The sequence below is a fragment of the Hydra viridissima genome, unplaced genomic scaffold (genome assembly GCF_058129835.1).
Source record: "Hydra viridissima isolate aposymbiotic clone 2 unplaced genomic scaffold, HvirCarnegie_v1 scaffold_6, whole genome shotgun sequence".
Lineage (NCBI taxonomy): Eukaryota > Metazoa > Cnidaria > Hydrozoa > Anthoathecata > Hydridae > Hydra > Hydra viridissima.
The window spans coordinates 12,124,393-12,139,750 of NW_028324305.1; the positions used below are offsets into that span (position 1 = coordinate 12,124,393).

Here is a 15,358-nt window from a genome sequence, read left to right on the forward strand (position 1 = left end):
AATGGAGAAAATTATTCTACACACATGAAAACATATAGCAGAAAAAAAAAGTCTTAATCTGCATTTGGAGTTGTAAAAGTTAAATTAATTTATTCTTTTCAGCCTTCTACTTTAATGCATTATGATTGGTCGATATGTAAACACATTGACGGGCAGTAGGAACAATAAAGTTCGAAAATTAACAATATAAAGTTTTTGTAATTTTTAGAATATTAGAAGTATAGTTTTACTTTTTCTGCTTAAATAAACTTAACTTTGATTAATTCAGCACCTTTAATTTGGTTGCGGCAATTGCCGTCATGCCACTTAGTGAACTTCGCTTTGACGGCTATAAACGCAAGTATCCGTCAGCGGGTTAAAGATTTAGAATTTTTATTTATCGCGATTTCTATTTGGTTCCTCTAATCTTTCTAAATTTAAATTCTAAAACTTCCTTTAAAATCTTATGAAGCATTAGATTGGAATAATAATCTTTTTACGAAACAACATAATAATACTGGAAGTAAAAGTCTCTCTTAATCTATGTTTCTATAGTTTCAATACTTGAGTAAACAAAAATTTATGTTATTTGACTACATTTAAAGATTTAAACGATACGTTAAATTGAAAACCTTAGTGCTAAAAGAACTTTAGTCACATTTTTTAAAAAAAAGAACCATGCTTTATAATTATGCATAGTTTTTATTGATGTACTAAATAAATATAAATAAAAGTTTTATCAAAACGGATATTTTGTAGCTTAAGTACTTTTAGCATTTAAACCTTCAATTACAAAAAACAACTTGTCAGCTATAAGTTAATAAAAATGATTCAAAATCAAAATTTAAATTAAGATGTGAGATTTTTTGTAGTTTGTGCAAATAATCTCAAAAAAAAAATGTCTTTAAAAAACAACTGTCCATTTTTTATGTTTCTAAACTTTGCCGAATTCAATTTCCCGTTTTACTTAAACATGTTTGTGAATATACTTAATGTTTGAAATGTTTTATTGATAAACATTGCGTTGTGTTAAAAAATTGTTAAGATGAATTTGGTAACATAAAAACTTTGTTTTTGTTTATACGAAGGAAATTAAAGGAGTGCGTAGAATCTTTTTATACGAAGGAGTGCGTTGAATCTTTTTATGTCAGATTACATTTCTGTTCCATAAAAGTGTTTTATACATTTAAAAAGAGTTCAAGGAACTTTGAAGCAATATTTAGAGAAATATGTAACTTTTTATACTGTTATATTTATTTATCTGTTGAGTATTTAAACTTGATGAATTGATTTTTGCTTTATATGTGTGTGTGTGCATATATATATATATATATATATATATATATATATATATATATATATATATATATATATATATATATTCACAAATATATTAAAATTAGATTGCGAGATATATTCTTAATTCTGAGCGAGAAAAATAAGTTGAAAATGGACATAAATGAAACTTTAAATTATCATTCTCATTATTCTAAGAGCGAGGAGATTGTATTAGCTGTTGTTTTAGTGGCCATTATGGTGTTCTCTTTTCTTGGTAATCTTGGCATGCTCATTGTGTTTTATCGAAATGATAAGTTATGGAATAGCACAAATATATTGATAGTAAACCTGTCACTATCAGGAATTTTAGTAACCTTATTTTGCATGCCGTTCAGTTTAACATCAGTGATTTTGGGGAGATGGCCGTTCAATGAAGGTGGTCTATGTAAATTTAATGCTTTTGCAACATCTGAATTACTACTCACAACAATCTTGACACACACCGTTATAAGTTTAGATAAGTATTTTGCAGTGGTGAAACCATTTAGTAGGGCAATGACAGTAGAGCGTACATTAAAAATTGTTTTTCTCGTCTGGTGCATAGCTGCTGTTATGACAATTCTGCCATTTTTTAACATTGGTAAATATGCTTATAACCATACTACTCTTGTGTGTGGCGTTGGATTTCCTGATCCACACAGAATAGCTGATAGGATTTATCTAATGGTATTAGCAGGGATAGGATTTGTTGTTCCTAATATGATAATGGGACACGCATATATTCAAGTATTTATTGCAGTGCAGAGACATACTAAACGTTTAATGCAATCTTCGGTAACTTCATTTGACGTTTTAAAATTGCAAAAACGCATGATAAGAACTGTTGTGTTAAGCTTGGTGTGCTTTCTGCTCTGCTGGAGTCCATTTTGTACGCTGTGCATTTTAGCAGTAATTGTGAAAACACCACAAGATGTTCCTTATGGTTTGGGACTATCAGCATATTGGTGTGGTTATTTATACAGCGCTCTAAACCCTCTTATAATATGCTCAATGAGCCAACGTTTTCACGATGGTTTATCAGAGTTAATCGCACTTGTTTTGTACTATCCTTTTTTATTTTTCCGCTCATTTCGTACAATCATTTGCTTCGAAAAGAAAGATGCAGTTGAAATTCAATTGAAGCCAAACTTTTCTGAGGATTTATCAATTCCTTTATGTTTGCACATGAAGTATTATACGAAAGACTTGGATATGGGAATAACTAATACAATGTCATCGATCACGGGATCTTAGCCTTTGTATTTATTTAATAGGAACAAATAACAAAGCAGCCAACTTAGGGTTTTAATATAAGTTTTTAACGAAGCTTTTAAGCAAAGTAATTTTAAGCTAAAGTGAATTATTTCCTAAGAAAAGAAATTGTTCACAGGTTATCCACCGCTAAAAAATCATTTAGAACGTAGAAGGTAAAAAATGAAAATATTCATGATTTTATTTTATTCAAAGCATCATAAAAAGCTACCTAAACACGATAAGGCATATTTCAGAGAACATATACTTGACTTTGTACTATCTTTTATGATTTAAGTTTTATCTAGTGCTTAAAAAAAAAAAAAGATATACTTGAAAATATAGCAAAAAAAAAAAAGAAGCACAATAAGCTTTAAATTTCATTTGAATTTTCTTCTCAAACCAACTATTTTAATGACGCAATTCGCAGTGATTGAAGATGAACTTTCACAGTTCTAGAAAACGGGGTTTAACATTGATGTAGTATTCTTTAAAGAACCTTTAATGACTTAATGGTAAATTCATAACCATAAGTGCATGGCATTGAAGTTTAAGACCCAAAATCTGGTCTTACATTTTAAACTTCAAAGTTTTATTTTATCGAAAAATACAGAAAGTAAAAAACTTTTAAAGAGTTATTAGTTTCTTTTTTTTCGCTGTTAAAATCTGTCAAAGGTCTGGAAGGTTAATTGTCTTCTTCTATTTCTGCCGATGGGCACTGAAGAGATAATGTAGCTCATCCGTAGCTCACTCAGAATTAAGGTGGTAGACTGCTAAAAAAAAAATTTTTAAATCTGACATTATTCCAATTGATTTTCTCATTTTAAACACGATAAATAGGATTAAAAAAAAAAAAAATTTTTTTTTTTTTTCCTCTTTCTAATTTTTGGGCAAATTTAAGTGTTTTTAGGCCTAAAAAGTGCAAAGTTCTTGGAAAAGATATCTCAAAAAGTAAAATATATCAAGTCTCAAAATTTTACAGTTGTGTACCTTTTAAGTAGATAAATGTCCTGAGATAAACAAAAAATTTGAATCTTTTTCAATTTCGATGCACCATAAGCTTTTTCTATGCGTCTAAATTTAGGCCAAATTCCTGACCCCAAAACAGCCCAAAAAATTTAATTTTAATTTTTATCCAAAATTTCTTTATCTCAGGACATAAAGCTCATAAAAATGAACATCTGTACAAAATTTCAAATCAATTGGACAAATACAGCTCCCGCAATCTTATCCAGAATATGAAAAACTTTACAACAGAGAAAAATGCAAATAAAACTTTATATTTTGAAAATACAAATATATTAACACTTGAAAACAGGTTAAAACCCCCCCTTTTCATATAATGTTCCTTCTTCATCATTGTGCTTATCATCAAACCCCTTCCTTGTTGCTCTAAGCTTTTTTCTTTGTTTTTTAAACTTTTCAGATGATTTTATGTCCATAAGCTTTTCACGTAGCACATCACTATTTTGAAAACCGTTTTTAGTAAAATGTCCTGGTAAAATTCCTAAACTGTGAAGAACATCTATCATACCAGTTTTACCATCATTAAACTGTATGACAGCAGATGCAACACTAATTTCAAGTGTTGACCTACCCACGTACACATTTTTTGGGCATTTTGTCCAAATTACATTATTGAGCGATTCATTTGCATTCTGTGTTTCTCCATCAAGACATCTTTTTAATAACTTGTTTGCACCAAGATCTTTGTGTGAAAAAGAACCAACAAGATTTAAAATTGAACTCAAGACATCAGAATTAAATATAATGTAACATTCAGGATTACTATCTTGACTAATACTTGGAGTATCAGAAGTAGGTAAATTTAACTTTTCAGCAGATGCTGATTTGCTTGAAGAAGTATTTGTTAGAGATGTATTATTTGATGTATTATTTGAACTTGAAGTAGTATATTCAGAAGTCAAGTGAATTTTATTCGCAAGTAATCTATAACATTTACGTTTTTTGCTTTTAGACTTATTTCTTCTTTCTGCAGAACCCATGTTGATAGTATGCACTTTTATCGAGTTAATATATAGTAATAAACCAATTCAACAACGTTGTTCTTTCACACCATGTCATTTAAACATAGAAAAACAAAAAACAAAGAAGTAGCTATTGGTTTGAGTGCTTAGATTTTGTAAAATTTAGTTAAAATTGCCTTATTTTGACGTTGCTATGAGCGTTGCTAGGGGAAGCAAAATCACCCTACTAAGTTTAAACTGTTTTTTTTAGGCCTTTTTATGTTTTTTTGTAAAATAATATGTATGTTTTTAAAAACAGCAATAGTTAAAGTTTTTAACTAATCAACTTTTGAAAAACTACTTTTTTCAATGTTTTTTAGCAGTCTACCACCTTAAATACCTGGGGAAGGATTGTGGGACTAGGCAAATAAAGCCACATGAAAAAAAACAGTAGGTAGGAGCTGAATTATTCATTTTTTCTGCATAACTACCATCAAGAGTATTGCTGAAATGTGCATTTACAACTGCATTAACTTTCTAATGTGTCAAAAAAATTGGAAATGCCATTGTCAGAGATAATACGATGATTCAGCCAGTGATATTTTCATTAACGTGAAGTAAAAGAGGAAGTAAAAGTAATTGATTTCGTTAATGTGAATAAAAATTTAAAATTTGGATATATCTGAAGAACGAAAACTGAAATAGAATTGAATATAAGCATCAAAAAAAGAAAATAGGAATAGAATTAGGAATTATTACTGAACGAAAATTATTAAATGTTAAAAAAATTTTAATACAAAAATTTTTTTTTTTTTTGATAATAAATTTACAATTTTTACATACTTGCTTTAAAATTGGGGCACATGTTTTGACCATAATGAATTAGCAACCAGACAATCTCTAATGGCCTTATTATAAAATGACAAAAATAGACTTCGACAAAGCACTAATTGCAACAATTTTAATTACAACTATCAAAAATGAATTGTCTATAAAAAATGTTTGTCTTTCTAGACAATCATTTTAAAAACGGACACTAAATGAACAATCTCGATTTTTTAATGAGGTATAGAAGATCTATTTCATATATAATTTGGACTTATAACGAGTAATTAAATTTTCACTGCAGCATCGTTTCAAAAACTGAAAACGAGCACAAAATTAAAAATACAATTTTTCTAACAGAAGTTCATTTTTTAATTTTTTGTCCAGCGTGTGCTGTTGATTAAAAAGTTAATGTCTATTTAAAAACCTCAAAATGGACTATTTTGTGCTCAATTGAAGTTCATTAATTACTCAGTTCAGTTGTTTTTCAATTCTCAGTGAATGTGCGTGAAAATTTATTTTTAAAATGCCCTCTCCAGTTTGGGATTACTTCAAAAAAGTTGAAGGTAAGTTTATCATTTAAAAAATTTTCCTTAGTCACTAAAATCTTTATCACCTTCAATAAAATTATTTTAAAAATTCCGTCCTAAAATTTGTCACCACTTTAAATTTGTCACCATAAAAGTCATTTTTACCTTGAAATAAAATTCAAATATAATGTATCGTATATTTTCTTTTTTGTTTCTAAGGGATTTTTTGGGTAATTTAGATTTTATTGGCAAAAATCAATATTTCTGGTTTTATGAAATCAAGTAAATTTAGACAAAATCATAGACACCAAATAGACAAAAAATTATGCTTTGTAGACTTATGAAGTGAAAATTATTTTTTAACTGAGCAATCTTAGGACACCATCAAAAATTTGATAGACACAACAAGGACAAAAAATTAAACATTTGTTGTGTCCATTACAACATACAGAATTGTCTATGTCTGTGTTGTAAGTCTATCCATAGATAGTCTGATTACTATAATGAATTATGTTTGAAATGATTATAGAATGTATAATTGGACCGCAAAACTGGTTACGTGCTTGTCATTACGTTAAGTATAAATTTTTTCAAAAAAATGTGTCGTTAAGACTACTAATTGCTATAAAATTTGATTGAAGTAAAATATGAACTGAATTAGTAACTGAAAATAAGAAATAAAATTATTGAAATCATAAGAACTGAACTGAAATTAATTTCATCAGAACTGATTCAAAAGAAGTAAAATTAAAATTAGAAATTAAATCAACGCTACAAGAACGAAGTAAAAATGGAAATTGAAATTATATTTAGAACTTAAATATCACTGGATTCAGCTAATGCGGCAGTGCGCGAGCAGTTTATTATCCTGAGTAATAATATGAATGACGAGTGAAACTCTTTTTTTCTTCTCATATTAAAAACTGGTCTGACTGTACAAACAAATTGAAAAATTACTTACGTCATCAGAAAGGAGCAGTTAAAAATACTATGCCCTATGGAAGAAGAAGACAATTTCAAGTTTTAAAATCCATATTTCTGCAAAATGTATTATCTGGACAATTTGATAAACCTGTTAAGCCAAACATTGAAATTCATTTTATACCCCAACAAGATATTAATGAAATGAATGACCCCGCTGATATTCTTTGGGATGGAATTGTCACTGTGCCTCAAACACAATCTATCCATTGTGTTATCCAAATTGAAGGTTTGTCAAAAAAGTTGGACAAATGTCAAATGCGCCTCCAGGTTGTTTCATCACATATCATCTGAAGAAAGACATTGAAACTCATCTGTACCACTCAATCAGGAATATCATCAGGTTTGTTCAGTTTAATCATTTACTTACTAAAATTAATAACTCATTTTCTTCCAACGTTTAAAATGGGAGAATAATTCTAACTTCGCGATTTGTATACAATGTTGTCTATATTTCGATGGCTACTCCATTATCATGGTTCATATTTTCAGGTTCACCCGAATGCTGATAATAGTGTTCATGTGAGAAAGTAGGAGCTGTCAACGTTAAAGAAGGCGATGATGTAATTATGGAATTGGAGTCGGAATCAAAACAACGTTTAAAAAGTTTATATATTGGTTTGGTCATCCAAAGAGGTGAACTTGCTGGAATTGATCCTGGGTGGCTGGTTAAATGTATGCGGCGTTGTCGCAATATGTTCACACAATTTGTATATCCACAACAAAGCGATATTTCTTCATACCCTTCTTCTGACATAAAAAAAAATACAGACATTAGCTTAGATGCAACGTTCTATTCATCATTTTACAGTCGATATTAGTTCGTACTTGCAATGCACTAAAATAACAATGCAGTTATGTAAAAAATGATTGTCAGCAGGTTTTTATCAGATGTTAGTATTATTCATCCTCAAATGTTACATCCGGCACCAAAATGTTACTTCCGGCACTATTTTTCTTTAGTAAATAAAACAAAAATAGATCGCCTGATAATTGCAAATCTGTGATTGATGATACTACTTATGATTGCCTTTTTCAGATTTTTCAGCTTCTAGCACAGAACACATTCACAGAAATTTTACAATGAAATGAAACAACATTCAAATGAACAATTTTTCGAGTTAAATCCGACACTAGCAAATTAAGGGTCTCCCTTTGTAAATAAATATACCAATCGAATCGAAAATTTAAAGATAAGTACTTTTCATATTATACGTACTTTGGTGAAAAAAGATAGGGAAATATTAACTCGTAACAGATAAATTTTAATTGATAAAGTTCAATATAAGTTACGTCCGGCACCATAGAATTGCCCATCTCTTTGTAATTTATAAATTGTATCATAGTCATAAGAAATAGATAGTCTGGCCACTTGCGGTATTCCTTTGATCAACTCTTTGTTCGCATTTTTTTCGTGTCCAGTCCGCTTCAGAGTGCACAAAATTTGTTTTCATCGATTGTTTATCTACGAACTGCTTGTTTAAATTACATCTTTTTCATCTAATATTTTGAATGCCTGGTGCTAATTGTTCTATTTATGGATGCAGTACTTCTAGGAGGCATAAGGGAGTCTCAATATTTAAAGTTCCTGCTTCTAACGACAGTTTTAATACGTCTTGGAGGGAAAGTCTGATTGCCATTATTCTCAAAGATCGTTATGAAGATTTAAGTTTGAAGACTCAAATAGAAAATAAGCGTCTGTTTATTTGTGAAAAGCATTATCTTCCAGAAATGATACTTTATAATGATAAAAAAAAGACATTAAAACCTGGATCATTGCCGACTCTGTGCTTACCAAAAAAATCTTTCACACCATCAATTCCTATACAAAGAAAATCTGCCTCTGGCATCATTGCTAAAAAAGATGCTTTAACGACTTCAAATAATATTACTGCCTTTAAGCCTATATATAAATCATTTGAAGAGTTCTTAAATCGTATTAGCAAGTTAAAAATTAGTGACTGGACCATGAGTGTGAGTCCTGTTGTGGCAGAGTTTAAACTTTATGATACAATCCACACATGTCCTCGATATGAAATATATGTTGATGATAGTCTTGCTTTCACCATTCGTGTATATTCTTGGCTCATTCCAGATGATCATTTAATATATACAAAATACAGAAGATCTATGCGACATATTTCAGCATCTAATCTTTTATCTATTGTTACTTCTTTTAACCTTTGTTCTGGAATAACTGATGTCTTTGCATTAAAATCAAATCTTTATATTAAACATTGTATTTCAAAAAAATTTGATTTATTTTCATCTAGGAGTGAGTTTCCCTTAAACCAGACAGAGTATTTTCGATCTCAGTCATGTATTATGCTGATTGAGTGGATGTTATGCTGTTCACAATGTAAAAGTATTGAAAAAAGTAAAATTAAATGTTTGAAAAAAAGATTAGCTACTTCTAGTATCCCTGCTAAATTAAATGCACCAATTACATTTACATCTCCAGATCGTCTGAAGCTTACATTACAGAGTGTTCGTCTAGAAAATAAAGAATTAAAAAAAGAATTAGCTTTGATGAAGCAAGAGATTGAAAATTCATCACTAGCTATTAGTAAAAATATTGAAAGTGATTTAGTTCAAATAATGGCAGAAGCTGATAAAAGTCAGATTTCTCCATTTATGAACCTGTTTTGGGAGGAGCAGCAAAAATATTTAAAATGCTCAAAGCAAGGGATTCGTTATCATCCAGCAATAATACGTTACTGTTTGGGATTAGCTGCAAAATCACCAGCTGCTTATGAAGCAATAAGGTTAAATGAGAAAACTCATTCTGGTTTTTTAATTTTACCAAGTCGTAGGCGATTGCGTGACTATAAAAACTATGTAAAGCCCAAGTTGGGATTCAATAAAAACATAATAGAAGAATTAAAAGATAAAGTCATTAATTTTTCAGTTCAAGAGAAATTTATAGTCCTAGTTCTTGATGAAATGAAAATTCAAGAAAATCTTGTTTGGGACAAACATTCTGGAGAATTAATTGGTTATGTTGATTTGGGTGATCCTAGTGTTAATTTTGCAACGTTACAACAAGCTGATAAGCTTGCTTCTCATGTTTTAGTTTTTTTAATTAGAAGTATTGTAAATCCTTTTAAATACAGTTTTGCAAATTTTGCTACTACAAATATTACATCAGTGCAATTATTTTCTCTATTTTGGAAAGCTGTAGGAATTTTAGAAATCTCTGTTGGTTTAAAAGTAGTTGCTGTTACTTGTGATGGAGCATCATCGAATAGAAAATTTTTTAAAATGCATTTTAATCTGACTGAAGAAGAAGATATTAATGGTAATGTTGATGTGACTTACCGCACTGATAATCTATTTGCTGATGATGATGATAAAAGATTTATATATTTTATTTCTGATGTTCCTCATTTAATTAAAACAGCAAGGAACAACCTTTACCATTCTGGAGCTGGTAAAAGCAATCGTTATATGTGGAATCAGGGTCAACATATTTTATGGTCCCATATTTCTGATTTATTTTATGAAGATTTAAAATGTCAACTACATGCATGTCCAAAGCTAACTGTTGAGCACATTAAAATAACTCCATTTTCAGCTATGAATGTTCGTTTAGCTGCACAAGTTTTAAGTGATTCATGTAGTACTGCATTAAAAATCTATGCACCATCAGATACAGCTGGGACAGCACAATTTTGCAAATATTTTAATGATTTTTTTGATTGCTTAAATGTTCGGAATACAAATGATTGTATATTAAAATGCAACTCTTTTTTGAAACCATTTTCTGACACAAATGATGTTCGATTTACATGGCTTAGAGAAACATTTTTAAAGTATCTTTCTGATTGGCTTTTTTCTATTGAATCAAGATCTGGAAATTTTTCAAAAAGTGAGAGAAGTAATATGTTTATTACTTGGCAAACTCATGAAGGTTTAAAAATCACAGTTAATTCTGTTATTGAACTTGTCAAATTTTTAATTAACAACAATGTAAGTTATGTATTAACTGAAAGGTTTTGTCAGGATCCTTTAGAAAATTACTTTGGACAACAACGGTCAATTGGTAGAAGAAAAGATAATCCTTCCTTGTTTGATTTTGGTTTCAATGATAATACCATTCGAAATCAACTTATATTTCACCCAATTGCAGGTAACTGTCAAAATGTCAATGAATCAAACAAAATATCAAGGGAGAGTACAACACGTATACCACGCAGAAAATGGACCAACTCTGAAAAATGTATTAATATGAAAAGTTGACTTTTCAAGTGATTCAATAAAAATTTCCCTTATGTCTCCTTGTACTGCTGAAAACAAAGAAAAAGAACATACATAAAAACGGCTATTTTCATAGCCACAAATCTTATTAAAAATGTTAAATGGCATAAAATATTGATTAGTTACATTAGAATTTTTTTTATATTTGTAATAAACTAAATTTCAGTTAATTTTGTAGACATTTCCTTACATTTACTTTTGTTACAATATAAACAGGCACCTATTATTCTTTTTATAAAACCTCCACAGGTATCCACTTCCCCCAAAAAAACTAGTGATTTCACAGGCAGATCTAAGTTAAGATTAGTTGATGTATGCATATATATATATATATATATATATATATATATATATATATATATATATATATATATATATATATATATATATATATATATATATATATATATATTAGGGGTAGAATTGATCTTTGAGTTGTTTTTGATCTATGAGTTATTAGTTGTTTATTATAAATATAAAACTAGTGTGCATAGTTAATTTTGGACTTCATTTTTAACTATTCTTTGTTTTCTTTTAGATAAGGGAGGGTCTCTTACCTAGCTTTTATTTCTATAAACAAATAACAAAAATTTTAAAAACTAATCTTTTTAATGACAAATAGTTGCTAAAGTTACTATGCCAAGCATGCTTTCATGAGATTTGTGGCTATGAAAATAACCGTTTTTAAGTGTAATATTCTACTAAACTTCTATAATCCAATTGATGTTTTTTTCATTTTTGAGCGGAGGGATTTTGACTTTGTTTGATTCTCTTTGATTTTGTGGATACTTAGTTTTTCTTTTGCATACGAAAAAGATCTTACTCTGACATAAAGTGTAATCAGATGATAAAATAAGTTTAAAGACAGTTCTTTGGAAACTCGATTTGTGCAAAGACCACGAAGTTCAGATATGTTAGCCAAAACTCCACTGTTTTTTAAGGTTTCAGCTACAATTAACTCTGAATCAATTTTTTTTACAAAACTTTTACTTTGATGGCGAAAGAGAAACTCAACTTTTGTAAAAATTTCTAAAACTGGAGGAGACACTTTCCACAAACCACCACGATTTTTAGCATTCACAAATTTATCATAAGCTTCAGTGCATGTTTCTGGACTCTCAAATAATTGTTCTGTTTTACCAGCATTAAGAAGTGAAAGGCAGTCTGTGCTTAACTTTTGCTGCCATAATCGAGAACTGCGAATTCTGCAATAAAATGTGCTAAATACATAACCACTTAGATAAAAGATAATTTCTTTGTCTCTATCAGAAAATTCAACAGGTGATAAACCATTTAAATTTAAAAAAGAAGTATTGTAAAGTGAGTTTGTAAGAAATGCTAAAACATGATTGCATAGTTCATAGCCAAGAAGTCTAGTCGATTTTTTAGTCAGATTGCTAAATAAAATTCCTTGATTAACAGTTTTGTAAAATTTAGGATAAAATCTTTCAGCATCACCATCAGCTTTAAAACCAGCTATTACTGTCTCTAATAGAGATAGAGTTTGTTGTGAAGTATCTAAAATTATTGCATGATTAATCCTTAACTCATCTCTATACAAATCAGGATAGCATTCATCGTTGATTAAGGTAGTAATACTTTTATCAAGCAGATTTTTAAATTCATCAAGAAGAATAGGTGGTTTAGGACTTTGTATCGTTAAATCTAAAGGAATACTTTGATGCTTTGAATTTGTATGCCTTGTAAGTCCTCTTTGAGATATGCACTTCTTAGAACAAATTGTGCAAGAAAATGTGCAATCAACTTGTTCACTAGATAACTCCAACACCAAAGCATCTAAATCTTTAACAAAATTTTCGTCTTCAAAAAGAATATCATTCTCCAAAGAAAAAAATAATGCTTCTTTATCAAATTCACCATAGAGTTCTTTCTGCGTTTCCATTTTTTGTGCACTCAGTTCCTGGCCGCCCGACAAATTTCAAGTGTTTCGTATGATTATAAGAAAAATCCAGATATTACGGCCCAAGTGACCAGACTATCTATTTCTTATGACTATGATTGTATGTATCTAACCGGCCATGACATTTTTGAAATAACTATACTATTTATAAATAATATACTTATTTCAAAAATGTCATGGCCGGTTAGCTCAGTTGGTTAGAGCGTCGTGCTAATAACGCGAATGTCGTGGGTTCGATCCCCATACTGGCCATATACCTTTTAAATTTTTAAATCAAGTTCAAAGTGCTTCTTTAACCGTGTGAAGTTTACCGGGAGTGGACCTATCTCCTGACACTTAGGTAACTGTTCCAAAAGCATTGGTAAGTGTTTTTAGACTAGTTACCAGGGTAATTTTAGAATCGGATTAACTGGCAACTTACGATATTCTAGTACCGAAAACCCGTGAGTTATTTTCAGTAAAAACCCAATCTTTTTTGTACAAGCAACTACGCAAAACTCTTCTGTGGCTGAAGAAATGTGGAAAACGATTTGAAGATTGGCTGCTCTGGGGATTTGGCATTACTGACTCCTAATGTGTTTTCTGAGCATGTCTTTTCTGAGCATGTCTTTTCTTAGCATGTCTTTTCTTAGCATGTCTTTTCTTAGCATGTCTTTTCTTAGCATGCCTTTTCTAAGCATGTCTTTTCTGAGCATATGCTTTTTGAGCATGTCTTTTCTAAGCATGTCTTTTCTACTGCTCTTCTCACTTTCACAAAACTGAAAAGTGATTCCTGTTGATAAAGTACTTTTTATTAGTCAAGGTAAATTTTTACCCGGAAAATTGAGGAATGTTCATAAGGGTAAAGAATCTAATTTCTTTGGTTTCCCATTTCAATGGTAAAAGTGAAAAAAGCAGTTGAATGAATGATATACAGATTAGCTTTAACACCCCATCATAATTTTGTATCAAATCTAGTTCGATACTTCGTGTGTTGGAGAAGTGTGGCAATGCGACGATCTTGCAACATTTTGGGCTCTATCGCTGTATTTTTGAGATCATCATATAGACATGGAATCGAGAACGATTATGTATCATTTTTTATCAGTAAAATGTAAAAATATTTTCTACTTGAAAGTTAAAAATTATTATTATTTGTATGTTTAATTTACAGTTAGTACCCAGTATGTATTGGACGTCCTTAGACGTCCAATACATACTGGGTACTTATAATTCCATTTTAAGTTTTTTTTACATCTTAATAAACATACCAAACACCAACAAAGAACCAGTTTCTCTGCTTCTTAACCTAAGCGTCGTTTTACCGTTCCGTACAGCGTGCTATAAAAATAATCAGTTCAACTTGTAAACTTTTTTTTTTTATTTAAAAAAAAAAACATTAAAAATAACTTAACCGTTTATATCTTTAATTAAAAGTTAATTATACCAGTTTTCATAGTTTCAGTTACAGAATTTTCCTCATCTATATCAATTTTAAAAGAAAATAGAATAACTCTAATGTCGAAGCCAATAAACAAGGAACAATTGTGCGCTTGAAAGCCAACGTTCGACTCGATATTGCTGAAATACGGCTTGATTTATTTAAGAAGAGTGTAAGAAATTTGGAGAACTAGATTACTGAAATCATGTTCAAACATGTCAAAAATTATCTTTCAAATAAACCCAATTTCATGGATATTTTACATTTTTCCTGTGTTTTATTTCAATTTAAAGTTTTTAAAAATAAACAAGTTTTGCAGACCTAATTCTTCAATCGTTATTGCCTACAAAGTTTATTTTTATTTTATCAGTAATTAACTCTTTTTAGGCAGTAAACAAACCAAATGGTTAGCGGACGAAATTCGAGAAAAATTACGCGTTTGAAATCTAATATATATATTGACATATTTCAATAAAATTTCATAAAATCACTAAAATTTATAGTTTATAATGTATTTAATAATATAATATGTTTTTAAAAATATTTACACAAACTATTTAAATTGAATATCTATAACGATGTATAAATTAAAAAAAAAAAAAATTTTTTTTTAAATATTTACTAAGGCTAATATTTTTATAATGTTTGGTGTAAAAAAGCATTCTCCCTTATGAAGGGGCTCATTGGAGAACTCACACATAAAACAGATTAAGTGGATCGTAAGTGCCCTTTTCTCCCATTATTCAACATTCAGCAAATTTATGGCACATCTTTTTTATGTAAATAAATGTTGAAAGTTGTTGAACCTAAACAAAAAATATAAGCCACTCTTTCAGTTTTGTATGTAAACCGATAAAGTAAAATTACCTTACTCTACTTTTAAAGTAAGTAAATTCAAATAGATAAAAAA

General features: G+C 29.5%; 3 protein-coding genes, 1 long non-coding RNA gene and 1 other non-coding gene across 5 annotated transcripts; 3 read left to right on the forward strand and 2 right to left on the reverse strand.

The window, feature by feature from the left end:
• The first annotated feature begins 1,352 nt into the window (after nt 1-1,352).
• Nucleotides 1,353-2,592, forward strand: LOC145190331 (high-affinity lysophosphatidic acid receptor-like). Its single transcript, XM_080067167.2, has one exon. It carries the CDS (start codon nt 1,429-1,431, stop codon nt 2,548-2,550), a length of 1,122 nt encoding a protein of 373 aa, XP_079923293.2. The 5' UTR covers nt 1,353-1,428; the 3' UTR covers nt 2,551-2,592.
• A 4,244-nt stretch (nt 2,593-6,836) lies between these two features.
• On the reverse strand, nt 6,837-14,592 carry LOC149887070 (uncharacterized). The gene is made up of 3 exons (XR_016453301.1): nt 14,455-14,592; nt 14,279-14,348; nt 6,837-7,600 (listed from the first exon to the last, which is right to left on the reverse strand). It is a non-coding gene; the product is annotated as an uncharacterized LOC149887070 (long non-coding RNA).
• On the forward strand, nt 8,266-11,190 carry LOC149887071 (uncharacterized). The gene has a single exon (XM_090090221.1). The coding sequence runs from the start codon at nt 8,363-8,365 to the stop codon at nt 11,087-11,089; it is 2,727 nt and encodes a 908-aa protein (XP_089946347.1). The 5' UTR covers nt 8,266-8,362; the 3' UTR covers nt 11,090-11,190.
• On the reverse strand, nt 11,767-13,104 carry LOC149887072 (uncharacterized). Its single transcript, XM_090091896.1, has one exon. The coding sequence runs from the start codon at nt 13,008-13,010 to the stop codon at nt 11,817-11,819; it is 1,194 nt and encodes a 397-aa protein (XP_089948022.1). The 5' UTR covers nt 13,011-13,104; the 3' UTR covers nt 11,767-11,816.
• On the forward strand, nt 13,207-13,280 carry Trnai-aau (transfer RNA isoleucine (anticodon AAU)). Its single transcript has one exon. It is a non-coding gene; the product is annotated as a tRNA-Ile (tRNA).
• Nucleotides 14,593-15,358: the final 766 nt, after the last annotated feature.